General features: G+C 40.2%; 1 protein-coding gene across 1 annotated transcript in view; it reads right to left on the bottom strand.

Annotated features, from left to right (window-relative positions):
• Window positions 1-656: 656 nt before the first annotated feature.
• Window positions 657-14,266, bottom strand: part of ANO2 (anoctamin 2) — a 199,839-nt gene continuing 186,229 nt past the window's right edge. The window contains exons 21-25 of the mRNA XM_087765406.1: window positions 12,419-12,571; window positions 12,268-12,320; window positions 10,509-10,690; window positions 2,523-2,628; window positions 657-938 (exon numbers count right to left, since the gene is read on the bottom strand). Of these exons, the coding sequence (XP_087621532.1) occupies window positions 657-938; window positions 2,523-2,628; window positions 10,509-10,690; window positions 12,268-12,320; window positions 12,419-12,571 (776 nt within the window). The remainder of the gene's footprint in view (window positions 939-2,522; window positions 2,629-10,508; window positions 10,691-12,267; window positions 12,321-12,418; window positions 12,572-14,266) is intronic.

Genomic DNA, 14,266 nt, shown 5'->3' with positions numbered 1-14,266 from the left:
CATTCAGGCTCCTGCTAAACAAAACACAATATATCTGTAGATGAAAGTGCTCAGTGATTTTCATTCCTTCTGCTCCCACAGCTCTGTGCCCTTAACGACAGCCCTGCATGCTCTACAAAGACAGCACCAAGTGGCAGTGTATGTTAGGAAGGCACAATGACTCCTGAGACTCCACATGTTTATAAGCTATCTGCTGGCAGCTACAAGCCATGAAACCATACGTTGTGTGCCCTTCGCTGTGGTTGGTCAGATCTGCCAAAAGATAGATAGACAGCAGGAGTGTCCCTTCTACTCCCCGTGCCTCACAGGGTATCTGCAGAAAGAGGGACGGTTGGAGTCCTACCACTGAGACTGCATGAGTGAGAATTCCTGCATGCCTACCCGACTCACACGCATCACCACAAGGACCAGCTACAGCCACAATATAGCCCTTATCTCACACTGATAAAGTCTGAAAATGCTGCAGCCCAGATAATGTATAAAATGTAATGGAGACCTTTGCATATGGAGTTTCTAAGGAAGCAAAAGAAGCCTCCTTTTTGCTCTCTGTCTCTTCCTTGACTGTCTCTCCCTCCCTTGCTCCAGGTTCAGAATCATGTCACACAGTAAGCATGTATTGCAGAGGTAAGCATAGTATGTTACCCTTCCTTAAGGAGTCACACTTCTGTGTGCTGCGAGCTAAAGGAGGCAAAGCTGCCTTTCTGACTTCGGTTAAACTGACAGAAGCTGGCAGCCCGGATCCTTTCGCCTTTGGTCCCACTTTTGTGTTTCTGCTTGTCACGTGCAATAAAGCTTTCAATGAGCTTCAGTTTTTCATGTTCTTCCTTCAGGAAGAAGTCAACAAGCACGCTCTTCTCCTTTTTAATCTGTTCACTGATGTCCTTGGGGATGTCAGGAATCATCCAGTCAACCAGAACACTGAGGAACATCACCAAGTTCTGCAAACACAACAACAGACATGAAACAATTACGAAAAATCTAAAATACTTGCACTAGAGCAAAACCAAACCTTTGCTATGAGGTTTGACATAGGTTTTACACCTATGAGGCAGGTGTCAAACACATTTTGCTGATGACATGTAGTATTAAGCAGTTGAGTAAGGCCTTAGATCAAGAAACAGCTCACTTTTGTGCACAACTCCCCCTCAGTGGAGCGGCTGAATTAAACACATGCTTCAGTTAGGTTTGAAATGGGAAAGGACTTCGTCAAATGATTCATGGCCTAAGCAGCTAAAACAGGATTATTCTTTACAGGCGTTCAAAGGTGCTCAGTTCTCAACATCAAATTCATTGAGACTGAGTTCAGGATCCATTACTGTAAGGGCAACATCAGTGAAAGCATCCTCCAACACAATCATACCCATGTGTTTCCAATATGGTCTGAGCAGACAGCAGACAACTTTCATGGTCGTTCTGTCCTCAAATCCTTCTTTCTGCTGACAAGCAGGATTTTTTTACACTACTGCAGCATGCAAGCCACAACCCTGAACCTCAAGTGTCAAGGTCATTACAAGTGATGCTCCTAACACAGAGGCAGGAAGCATACTGGGCAAAAAGTTTTGCTTCTTTGTGAAATTTATAGATAAATTATGCTTTGGGGCTTACATTATCATGATAATGCTTTGAAAACTGCTATGTTGTGTAATACCTCAAAATGTGTGAGAATGTTTGCTGACAAGGCTACTAACATGAACCCTCCATCCCCATCTGAGACAATGGAGCTAATTAACCAGGGAATGTACTCTGGCAGAACAACAGGCAGGCTATTTGAAGCCCAGCATAACCAGTTGGTTTTAAATGTTTTGCAGCCAGTGGTGGAAAATTACTGAAAACAGAGCAAAGAAGCAGAAGAAGGCAATATAAGCCAAGCAGGACTCACAGTCACACTTAGGAATATTTGTCAGGTGAGGAGAAAAGACAGGCAGATTTCAATATGGTGAGCCCAATTTGACTGTGGAGGGATCCCAGGTCATGGAGGAGAGCAGAAGGCCATTCGGAAGGCAAGCCATGATAGCAAATCCTCTGCCAATGAAATCTCCACGCTGGGGACAATTTACTCCATTTACTTGTAGAAAGTAGCAAAAGACCTTGGAGGATTTATTACCTCTGTTTATTTCTTGATTTGGGTAAAGAACAGCATTTCACAAGCCTACATAGCATTTATGTGCTTTTTTCAAGTGGTGCTCCTGAGAGTATAAAAGCTGACAGAGTCCACTTAACTGAAACGTTCAAGAGCCTGGACTATTTTGGGGATCGCTGCTAGTGCCAGGGGCTAATGTGGGCTGTGGGGCTTCCCTTTCATGAAGGGAGAGGAAATTTCCACTGAGGTGTGCCACAGTACTCCGAAGGGAGAACCTGTGCTGCAGCCCACTGACACCTCAGCAGGCTGGGTGCAAACACAGCAGGCTGGGTATTTGCAAACAGAAAAGCTCTATTGGACATGGGCTTCTTTGACACATGGATTTCAATCCACTTATTATGATATTTCTGTGAATGAAATTGCAGCAACTCAACAGACTTACCTGAAATAGAATAACAAAAGCCAAGCGAGCGGATAAGATCGCCCAGTACTGTTTAGAAAACTCATACTGATTTTGGGACCAAGGTGGTTCTCTGTAGTCTTTGAACCTGTCAGTGGAGACAGCTCAGTTATCACACAGTTCCAGCAACTCCTCCTGCACCAATTGCTTTGATAAACATGATTTTCCAATCGCAAAACCTAAAGAATCAAATCCTCCAGATGTTCCTACTTCAACCCTTATTATGAAATACAACTCCAGAATTAGAGCTGGACTATCTCCACTGAATTTAGCAAGCTTAGTCTGGTTTTCACAGTTGTAACCAAAATCAGAACATTGTTCTAATGTTGGAAATTTCCAGATTTTCCAGGATTCACAAATGCCTCCTTTTTTTTGTTAATGTTAAATTGATCTCAGCATACAGGGAATAAAATGTTGAAATTAAAGCACAGAGATAGTCCAAGGCATTTTCAGACTAAAGGAGACAGGCCTACATTCATCTCACCTAAACCTTGATTAATTTAGGGAATAATTCAGCCCAGATAAAATCTGACTCACACTTTGGTGGTTCCTGTCTTTGCATTAACGACAGGGGGAGCCATGGGAAGGGCACTTCCTAAATTAACTGTCTAGCCTTAGACAGGATAAAACAGAGCCTTAGTGGTTTGGTGTAAAGACTGATGCTTTTAGTACTATCATCAATCATTTGGAAGTAAACAACAGGCTAATAAAAGTCACAGATGCTCCTAAATTGGAAAGTTTTGCAAATAGCAGGAAACACAGAAAGCAATAAGAAATACAGACAGGAAACACAATGAGAATAATCTGGGGAAATGGAAAATAATTAAAAATAAAACAATTGAAGGATCTTTGAAAGGATAGAGTTTGAAAGAAAATGCAATGAAAATAGCCTGGATCTTCCAGTGGCCAGCAAGTTAGCACAAGTTTGAAATATGGCAGCAGGACAGTATGACTTGCGGATGTATAAACAAAAGGCACGACGGTGCTGGGGGGTATTAGCCCTCTCTACCTTCCAGGTAAAGCCACACCTGGAATGCTGCATTCAGCCATTCAGCTGTGGGAATTTCAGAGGAAAAAAAGGGGGAAAAAAAAAAGATAGCAGCAAATTGAAGGCAGTTCAACAAAACAATCCAGGGGCTGAGGAGACTGACTCACCAGAAAAGATTAAAGAAGAGCACATGTATTGCTCCACTTCGGTAAGTAACAGCCACAATTGGACATGATAACCATGCACAAATTGTGCCCTTAGGACCGAAAAGGATAATTTAGTGCTGTTCACAGTGTTTGACTAGGAGTAATGGGATGAAATTAAGAAATGGAAAATCTGTTTTGAATACCACAAAACCCTTCCTGACAGTAAGATTCATTAGGCTGTGGAAAAGCCTCCATTGGGGGATAATGGAGAAGGTTCATATATAAAATCTGTCAGCTTCAGTTTGCAGGTGCGCTTAACAAAATTACCTTCAGGTTCTGTCCACATGGTTTTGCATGTTAAATTATACATTTACAACCCACACACCCCCTACATCCCACCCCGCCTCCCCCTCCTCCCCCCCTGCAAGAAATACAGTCTGAAATGCTGGATGTAATTCTATGCTGCACCTTCTGGAGACAAAGGACACAAGGTACAACCCATGATGGGGAGAGGGAGGAGGGAGAGGAGGAGAAAACAACTTTAAATTGGGGGCTGTATTAATTTATGGAAGCACTACCTGGGCTGTATTAGACCCTGCATTATTTGTTTTGTTCAGCGGTGCATACACAGCAGCCAAGCTCTCCGTCCTGTCTTACACGGGATTCCTGTTTGGTCCTGTGCTGTGCCTGCACTGCGAGACTCCCCCTCTAGTACCTTTCTGTACAATGTGGACTCCTATGTGTTTCTCAAATCTGTGTACGAGGGCTGCAGCAAGGGCCAGAATCAGTTCCCTTGAGTTTAATCTGCCTGAACATCAAAGCCAAGGAAAACCACTGAATTTGTTGTGGATTTTACCTAGCACTATAAATCAATCCCAGTCTTGAAACGGAGCCCAGGTTCACCTGCAAGGGTCACCAACTGTGGTGGGTTTTCTATTTAATGTACTCTGAGCTTCACAAACTATGTAAGTGCTCCAGGACATCAGACCCCATGGAAATTTCTCCTGGCTTAGCTGGAAATCACACTGCTTATGATGCCTGAATCTACATTCAACAGAACACTAGCAAATGATTTATGGTGAAGGAAGATCCTGTCAGAGCTACAGACAGGGTAGCTGGGCCTCCTCCTCACCTCCCTTTTTAATTATTCTATGGCACATGGGATTTCAAGGTGCAATAACCCAGGCCTTTTCTAACCACTATATTCTACAGGTAGTCTCTTTTAAAAAAAGTCCATCTTTCCCCTCACCTCTTCAATTCTTCATTCTTAAAAATTTGTTTCAGCAGGTATGCTAGGAAGAGCAAACAACTTGTGGTCCTAAGACTATTGTCTTTAAAAAATAGTAAATACCTCTAATTCCACTGAAAAGGGACAAGAATATGAAGTAGTCAATGTGGTTTAAGAATACAGCACAGAAAATTCTGAGGGGAAGAAAGAAAAATGCACACTGAGAGTAAAGATATGTTGGGGAAGTAAGGATGGATGGAGAGGACCAGGCAAGACTTAGACAAAACTGAACTGCAGGCAGAGCTAAGAGAAATATGCAAGTATATTTAAAAAGTATATTGTGTGGGGAAAAAGAAAGACTGGTAGAAAAAATCAAAATGTGTATGTAGGTGGAATTGTGAATCAGTCTAAATAAGCTGATCTGTTTAATGTCCTTTTCCAGCTGGTCTTTGACAAGAAACTGAAGAAAACATGACCAAATCACAAGAACTTTTCAGGGAAAAACATTAGAATCCACCACTGATCATTGGGAATAGAGGAGAGGAATCCCAGGGCATTAAGAAAATTAATTCTTTCAAAGGCACTTTATAAAGTTGCTGAATATTGGAGCAGACTTGTGTTAAGGGAAAAGTCCTTTTAATGACTCCGTATCTGCTGCTTTCTTCTTTTCAGTGTGACCAGCATGCTTTCATGTACTCCATTATCATACCAGATTATAAAGTTTAAAAGGGCTAACCAAATAAAAATGTCACATAACTTAGCAAGGTTTGCTTTAATTTGCCTTCAGCTACCCAAATGTCCTTTTGCTCTGAAAAAAATCATTACAACTAATGCTATGCATCAGAATGGCGTTACAGCAATGTTTATTTGGAAGCAGTGTCAAAGAGTTCACAACATTGCAGCAAATGCTGCTCAAAATATTTGAAGAATGTATCTGGATGTTTGGTGGGAGAGTTGTTTCTGGCTTGTTATGGTTATTTTTAAGATACCTTAATCTCTGGCAATGCCCGTAAGGAGCAAAATGCAGGCTTATTGTAACCACATTTATCTACAGAGGTCAGAGAAATCTAAGAATAAGAGAGGTCAGCTTGTTCCCAACATATTTGCCAGAAACAGAAAAGCAAATTTTAGTTCCAGCTTAAGGGACAGTGTTTGTTGCTTGTCTCTTGGGACACAAGCTAGATACCCCATATTTTATCACAGTGATAGTTCTGTCCAAAGCTGTGATTTTGATAAGATTCAAATGAGGCGGGTGATAATGAGAAACAGTGAATGTGGATGCTGACATCTTTTCCTAATTGTTTCCTCATAATGGAACAGAAATGCTCTCGTAGTTGTTTCTCATTCAGACTAGTACATGGTCAAACATTTAGTGTATGCTTCTTGTTTGCAATCAATTTTTTCTTTTTTTTTCTCAGTGGCACAGACTTGATATTATCAGGCAGGGACCACTTTTATACCTAGTGTGGATTGTTCCCTTCTCCCTGCATTTTGGCTCTGTTGAATCCATGCTCATCTGAGGAGTGCATTTCATCACCGTTGTTAACGCACATGTTTACAAATACACTGGCAGTCATAGACCATAAATAGAGGCCAGTGACTGAGACCAGGTAAAGAGTAGCAAAGTGAAAATAGCGAAGTCACAGCGAAGCAGAAGATCCATATGGATTGAGATGGTTGTTGAAGGAAAACGCAGGCTAATTTTGGGGTACAAATTAAAAAGTGCTAGGAACTGAGAGCAGGAAAGCATTTCACACACTTACAAATCTATCAGGAAGTATGGAGATGCTGTGTACTCTCACACATAACATTATACTAAGAAACAGCTCCTAGCAACATACTGAAACGGGGAATAGCAGAGCTCACAGGGAACAACATTTTGAGAAAAGGAAGAGGACAGGCCCCACAATTAAGGTGCTTTACCCTGTCTGCCACAAACAAAGTAGCAGGTAGAGCACAGGATGCAGCTTTAAGCACTGAAGAGCTATTTTTTCCTTTCTCTCTGCCCTCAGCTCTCATCTGACTGCCTCCCAAGAGGCAGCAGAGATTCCTTTAACAAAGTTCCTGACACTGGGACATGGCTGTGCTGAGTTATATTCTCTCTCTTTACCTGCTTAAAAGTTAGGAGTCTTATCTGTGCACTCATCTAGCCTCTGTTGTAGTCAAGGTAAGAAGGTAGGTACATCCCAAAGGCAATCCCAAGAGCAGTGCCTGAGTTAAAGGGCCTGATTTCTCTCTGCATTTACTCTGCTTCCGGTGAAGGAACTGAGATGTATAATTTTTGTGGGTTATAGTTGGGTGAGATAAATACTCTGCTTAAAATCAGTGGGATCCTAAGTATGATTAAAGTTTGCTTGCACAGGAGCAGGAGATAAACATGCACAAACTACTTTGAATAATGCTAACTTTAAGACTTCTTTCTTGAAAATGATTACATTACGATATTTAATATATTCTCTAAGATGAATATTTATTTGTAGGCCTCATTGAAGAACTTCCATCTATCCCTTCTCAAGCTATTTGAGCAAAATTAGAATGGAAAAAAAAAACTCTGATTTCGTGGGAGATAGGTATGTAGTCTACATTTAGAAATGTGCAGTCATTTAGAAGCAAGGGGAGGTTTTTGGCTACTTAAGGAACCTGAAGTGAAAAGAAGTGAATTGTTCTGAAGGGCAATATACAGCACCTGTTAGAAGCATAATTACAAAGTTAATTTCTGTCTTTGCTTTTAAGTGGCTGCTTGTTTCTAAATTAATTTGTTTTAGAGGGGTAAAATCAGGAAATATTTAAAATTAATTGAATTTTGTGGGTTTTTTTTAAATCAAAATGTTTGATTTATTTGAAATATTTTCTCTCCCCAACTTTAATGTGAAGACAAAGATTTTGGTAGCACAAAAATGTGCATCCTAACTAGCTTTAGTTACAAGCCTTCTATGTCACACTGAGAGCTGCTCTTGCAGATGTATATAAGAGACTAATGGTCATAACTTAAGGGTAACCCTATAAAAAATTTCCAGCTGCCTTAGCTATCTCTATCTACTCTGTAAATACAATTTCTTTAAGAAACTCTGAATGTCAGATATGCAGTAATGTAGGGATCATTGCAACTAATAATGAAGAAATCTATCTGTATTTTGAATAGAGATTTATCAAGGACAACGAATTCAACTGAATGGGAGGAAGAAGAAAGAATTCTAAAGCTCTAACCAAAAAACACTACATGATATTTACAAAATCTACAATACTAGCAGTATTTTCTGTCAGTATCTAAAAGTACTCAAGAAACCAGTATTGCAAGAAAAGGCCAGTCTGATGCTAGATGGTATGGGAATGTCACCTATAAGATTTGTCTCATCATTCTGCTCTGCTTGATAACTGATTTTGTTCCCTTGCTTTGACACTGATGCTGAGAGAATATGGTGATAGATTTCAAGAATCCCATCTTTGACACCTTACCCAAAATTTGATCTCAGAGTAAAACCACACAACAAAAGCACGAGAGCAAAGACCTGAGTTTGTCATGGAGAAACTGAGGCCTTATGGCCTAGACAAGTGGTCTGTGCAGTGGGTGAGGAATTGGCTGGTGGGCCGCACCCAAAGGTGGTGGTGAATAGCTCTTTTTCAAACTGGCAACCCGTCACAAGTAGGGTCCCCCAGGGATCGATATTGGGCCCAATGCTATTCAATATCTTCATAAGTGATCTGGATAACGGGATCAAGCGTAGCCTGATGAAGTTTGCAGATGACACCAAATTGAGTGGGGAAGCAGACACTCTGGAAGGGAGAGCCACCCTGCAGGAAGATCTGGATAGGCTGGAAGAGTGGGCTAACATGAACCTTATGAAGTTTAACAAGGACAAGTGTAAGGTCTTGCACCTGGGAAAACATAATCCAGGAGTGCAGCTCAGGCTGGGATCCACCTGGCTAGAGAGCAGCTCTGTGGAAAGGGACCTGGGGGTCCTGGTGGACAGGAAGCTCAATATGAGCTAACAGCATGCTGCTGCAGCCAAGAAGGCCAATAGGATGCTGGGTTGCATCCAAAAGGGCATCACCAGCAGAGATAAAGAAGTCATTATCCCTCTCTACTTGGCGCTTGTCAGGCCACACCTGGAACACGGTGTACAGTTCTCATTCCCGTTATACAAAAAAGATGTGGACAGGCTGGAGGTGGTCCAGAGAAGGGCCACCAAGATGATCAAGGGTCTGGGAAGCCTGTCAGATGAGAGTAGGCTGAGAGAGCTGTGTTTGTTCAGCCTTGAGAAAAGGAGGCTTAGAGGTGATCTCATCACCATGTACCGGTACTTAAAGGGGAGCTACAAAGAAGATGGAGAATCCCTTTTTACAAGGAGTCACATGGTGAGGACAAAGGGTAACGGGTACAAGTTACTCCCAGGGAGATTCTGATTGGACACGAGAGGTAAATTTTCACAATGAGAACAGTCAATCATTGGAATAATCTCCCCAGGGAAGTGGTTGGCTCTGCTATGCTGAACATGTTTAAGACTCAGCTGGACATGGTGCTGGGCCATCTCATCTAGATTGTGCTAGAAAGGTTGGACCAGATGATCCTTGAGGTCCCTTCCAACCTTGTATTCTGTGATTCCATGATTCTGTGATTCTATGAGTTTGAGAAAGGAGACTGGGAAAGACAGAGGTCAAACTAGTTTTAGAACCAGGACAGGTTCAGAAGGCAACTGTCAGGAGTACTAGATTCAAAAACCTTGCGACACATCAGAAAAAGACAGCGAACTTACGCAAATATATTACGCATCAAAACAAGACAGACCTGTGTGTAGTAAAAAACATATAGATGAAGGCACTCCTTCCAAAGAAAATGGAAAAACAAGTTTTGTGATGATTTCTTGCCGTTGCAGAGGCTAAGCACAGTGTGATTTCAAGGCAGTCCAAGAGGAAGTTGAGGCAGGCTGTTGAATATAACTGACCCGAGTAGCTCAGTTTTGAACAGCCTTGGGTTGTACTGCCTTAAAACAGCTCTTTGAATTTCTGCATATTTTTATAAAAAAGCAAGGTTACTTTGAGAGCCCTGGAACCATGTTAGTGATTTCTCAAGTAAACTGGGACTACTTCATAGGTATCTGCACTACAGAGCAGTGGACTAGACATTCTGGACATATTTTAAAGGAAGTTGAGCCTTGTTTCCCCAGTCTGAAAAGATGGATCTGAAATATAAGACATATAGATGGGGAAGAGTGCAGGTTTTAAAAATGGGCAGAATGTATTGAAAACTCAGATCTCATCAAGTAAACACTGAGCTTAATAAAGGAAAAGAAAGCCTGGTTCTAAGTAGTGAGGATCCATTTAAAAAAACTCACAGTTTTTAATGAAAGTTGTGTTTTTCAACAAAGAAAGAATTTTTTTTTTATTTGAGTAAGTCTGCCTAAATTGTTTATTTTGCCTTTTAATGCACTGGAAAAAACCCTTCTAAGAACCTTCTAACATAGTGAGAATACTCTAAAAGCTGTACTCTTAAAAAACACCTTTTTAAAGGCACAAATATTATCAGTTCGCACTTGGAAAAATTTTGCCTGACAAAAGACCCAAAGAAATTACTTTGACTATGCAAACTGTCATTAGAAGTATTTTACCTGCAGAATAAAACATCCTGTGCAAACGGGGAGTTTTCTGGCTGTGTTCCAGCCTTGAGATGACTGACATTGAAGTATGAGAGTGTGTGATTGATGAAGCCATGCATGGTTCCATTTTGACTGTATGCATATTGATACATAAGGCGTGGAATGAAATCAGATGTGACAGCAATTACAAAAGCCTGAGAGACAAAACAAAACCAACCAAACAACAGCATCATGAATCTATGTCTAACATGTTTCAGGTTAAGTTAATTCAGGTGATAATTTTCACATTCAAGTAAGTTTAGAGTGGTGATGAAGCGAGAGTTAAATGGCCAGACCTGGTACGGAACATATACCTATATAAATGCACAGTAACCTACTCTGTTGCTAGGGGAAGGTTGTAGTTAGGGAAGTGGAATATTTCTTAGAGCATAGAGTAGCAAAAGCAATTAATGTACTGTACATTTCTCCAACTCTTTCCATCCATGGAGCCATTAGGAGATTTATCACTGGTTTTAAAAAACTACAACAAGATATAATAGGTAGCTGGTGTAATTTGGAGTATAATTTGGCATAGTTACAGAGTGTTATCTGAGATAAACCAGTTGAGTGTAAGGTAGTCATCCTCCATTTTCCCCTCTGCATCAGGATTTACACATCTGACACTGGTGGATCTCATGCTGGTATAAAACAGATATAATTGTGAAGTGAATCAGACACAGAAGTATCTAGATCATGTCAATAAGAATTCATTAGATTCATTTAAAACTACGGTTTGCTAAATAGTTCTTCTGCATCAGTGTTATACAGATGGAGAAGTAGAACTGGGCATTCAGGATTTTTTAAAATTGGGTATGCACATATTTACATTTCTGTCAACAAAACGTAGCTAACTGATATTTTAATGGAATCCCCAGGAAATAAAAATGTTCAGAGTTTGCTTGACACAGAAAATAACCCAGCATTATAAATCTGCAAAGTGTATTCAGATAAAACTGAGAGGCTGCAGAGTTTTGCTCATCCAGCACAGATCGCTGCTGGAAATCTGAAATCTATGACAGACAGCAGAATTATAGGTATGTGCAGGGCTGCACAGATTTCATACCTTAAATCCTGGAAACTGCTGAGCCATAATTGAGCAGTGCTCCACCCAAGTCAAACAACACTGCTTCTCTGGAGGCATTATAGTTCTCCCAGTTGTAATGAGAGCTTACATACTACTACAGAGTGCTGTTGTGCTGGAAGCTATTGTACTAGATAAATTGCATAACACCTCTGCACATGTTTCCCCTTCAGTATCGACAATCATCTGCCTTTCTATAGTGCTTTGATACGTTTGATATTTTACGGTTGGACTCTATGATCTTAGAGGTCTTTTCCAATCTAAATGATTCTATGATTCTATGATCTGTGGGTCAAAACCCCACTAGATAGTATTATGATTAAACTCCTAGGGCATGAGACTTTTATCTTAAAGCGTGTACAGGAAAATTTTACTTAAGGAATACATGTAGAACAATAAATATAATATATCTGTATACCAGACACACATTATGTTCATGCAATCATTCTTGCTTTATGAAAGAATGTATTTTTCCATTAGGATTTTGTAGCTTGGGGAGTGTGTAACCCAACTCAAAAAAAAAAAAAAAGGAAAAAAAAGCTACTCTTACAGAAATACTCACTCTTTGGGAGAAATTATGTTTAGGGATTTAACCATAAGTGTATAAGCTTCCAAGATCATGGTTAGAAACTGGTGTAACCAAATACTTACATTAATGATAACTGAAAGCTTTCCAATACCACTCAAAATGTTATACCAAATTCCTGTAAGTGAAAAACAGAATTTATTAATGAATTTACTATCATTTTTCTTCTTATTGAATTTTTGGTTATCTTCACTGTAATGTTTTTTCATTACTTACCTATGTCTTTTGCTCTTACTGTGTCTGGCCTCCTCAGTTCAGTAACAAACTTTTTTGCATCAAGCCGGACTTCTATAATGTTGTTCAGAAGAGCAAAGAGGGGTGCCAGGGGGAAGGAGGCAACAAAGAGAGTGACAAAGCCAAACTGGATAACTGGAAGAGAAATATGTAATGTTTTTTGATATCTTCTGAAGGGAGCTGGTAAATGCAGCTGACAGCAAATCATTGATGAGCTTTGTGGGTTACAAAACCCATAAAACTCTGCTTCACAATTTGGTCCCAGTAATATCTCTAAGCAAGGCTATGAAAGAAAGGTTTGTGAATGCTTTATGAATGTTTCTAATAATGCTTCTAGTCTCTAGCACAAGCACAAGCCAAAGTAAATAATAAATTTAATAAAGGACAAAGGGTTTGGGGTGTGTTCTTCTGCATTTATACATAATTAACTGATTAAGACCATGCTGTTCTTCCCTGTCCTTTTGCCTGAAAGAAAAATGATACACAAGCAAGCAAGAGGAGAAAATCTACAAGGTGTCACTGTTTCTTCCAAGCTTCCTTTGGAAAACTCAGTGGAAATCTGTCAAGAGCAGGAACAGAATAAGTATCTTTGTGGATGCATGAGCCTGTGGTGTTGTATAGCATTTTCATCCCTCCTTATGTCACTGATATCCTCCAAAGTTAGAAATCTTCCTCTTCAAGTCCCAGCAAAGGAGAATGCTATTGTCACTTTTTTTTTGCTGGATTTGCAATTTGGGTAGTTTGGCAGAAAGAAAGCACTAGTCCACTGGTCCTAAAGAACAAGTGGTACTGCAATGAAGCACAGGCCTCCTGAGTTCTCCATGCTTGCTTGAACAGATGCATGACTAATAAGCCTGGTTTCTCCCACAGGGGAAAAAAAACCAACCAACCAACCAACCAACCAACCAAAGAAAGCCCTCTCACTTTGAAGTGGACAGCACATTTTGTATCACCTTGTTCCCAGTACTAGACTACTAGCACTGCAGAGTTCAGCTCAGCACCCATGGTATAATGATATAAACAAAAAGACCACATTGGTTTCTGAGTGAATTATGCCTCTTCTCTAGGGCATAGAATGACCTGTCTTCATGCAAACAAATTATCTTCTAAGCAGCTAAGGAACCAATATCACCCTGCAAAACCACAATGCTGACACAACTGTGTTCTTCTGACAACTCGCAGTGCTCTAGAGATGCTTGGAATAATGTAGTAGAAAACCAGGTCTCTCCAAGCAAGTTTCTTCAGTTTTTGGGTGGACAGAGTATCCTTAATTCCCAGTTCTTTCAGTGGCACTTCAGAATCTATGTCATCTGGGTAAATCTCATTTGGGTACAATTAGAGTCTGAAAAGGGCTGACTTTTTTTTTTTTTTTTTCTCCAAGGTGCTGAGGAATTAACAAATTGCCTAAAAGGCTGTGTCTTCCATGGAAAGCAGGAGGCATCAGTGGTGAATGTTACTCATGAGACTGGATCATTTCCTTGTAAAAATGCTACATTTTTTTAAAGTAATACTTCAGGGAAGTGAGAGATGTTTATTACCCCAGAAAACTAATGAGGAGTAGAAGAAGAGGAAAGAGACCAAAAAGCATGCTGCCCAAATGCAAAGGCAGTAATCCCAATAAGATTAAACTAATAAATCTAACTTTGACTTACACTTCAGAATTAAATAAATAGTAATATAGAAAAAGGTTTGGTGTGTATGAGGCCCTATTTATTGTGGCTTCTTTTTTGGCAAATCCCTGTATAAGTTCTCTCTCCACTATGGGAGGAATCTGTTGCACTTTTTGTGAAAATCAGGGGTTTACATAGCACAACTGTTTACTTTAAAATC

Source organism: Nipponia nippon, unplaced genomic scaffold (assembly GCF_047370975.1).
Source record: "Nipponia nippon isolate SJK-2023a ecotype South Korea unplaced genomic scaffold, ASM4737097v1 scaffold_3, whole genome shotgun sequence".
Lineage (NCBI taxonomy): Eukaryota > Metazoa > Chordata > Aves > Pelecaniformes > Threskiornithidae > Nipponia > Nipponia nippon.
The sequence above is the reverse complement of the archived record's forward strand: the minus strand, read 5'-3'. Positions and strand labels throughout refer to the sequence as shown.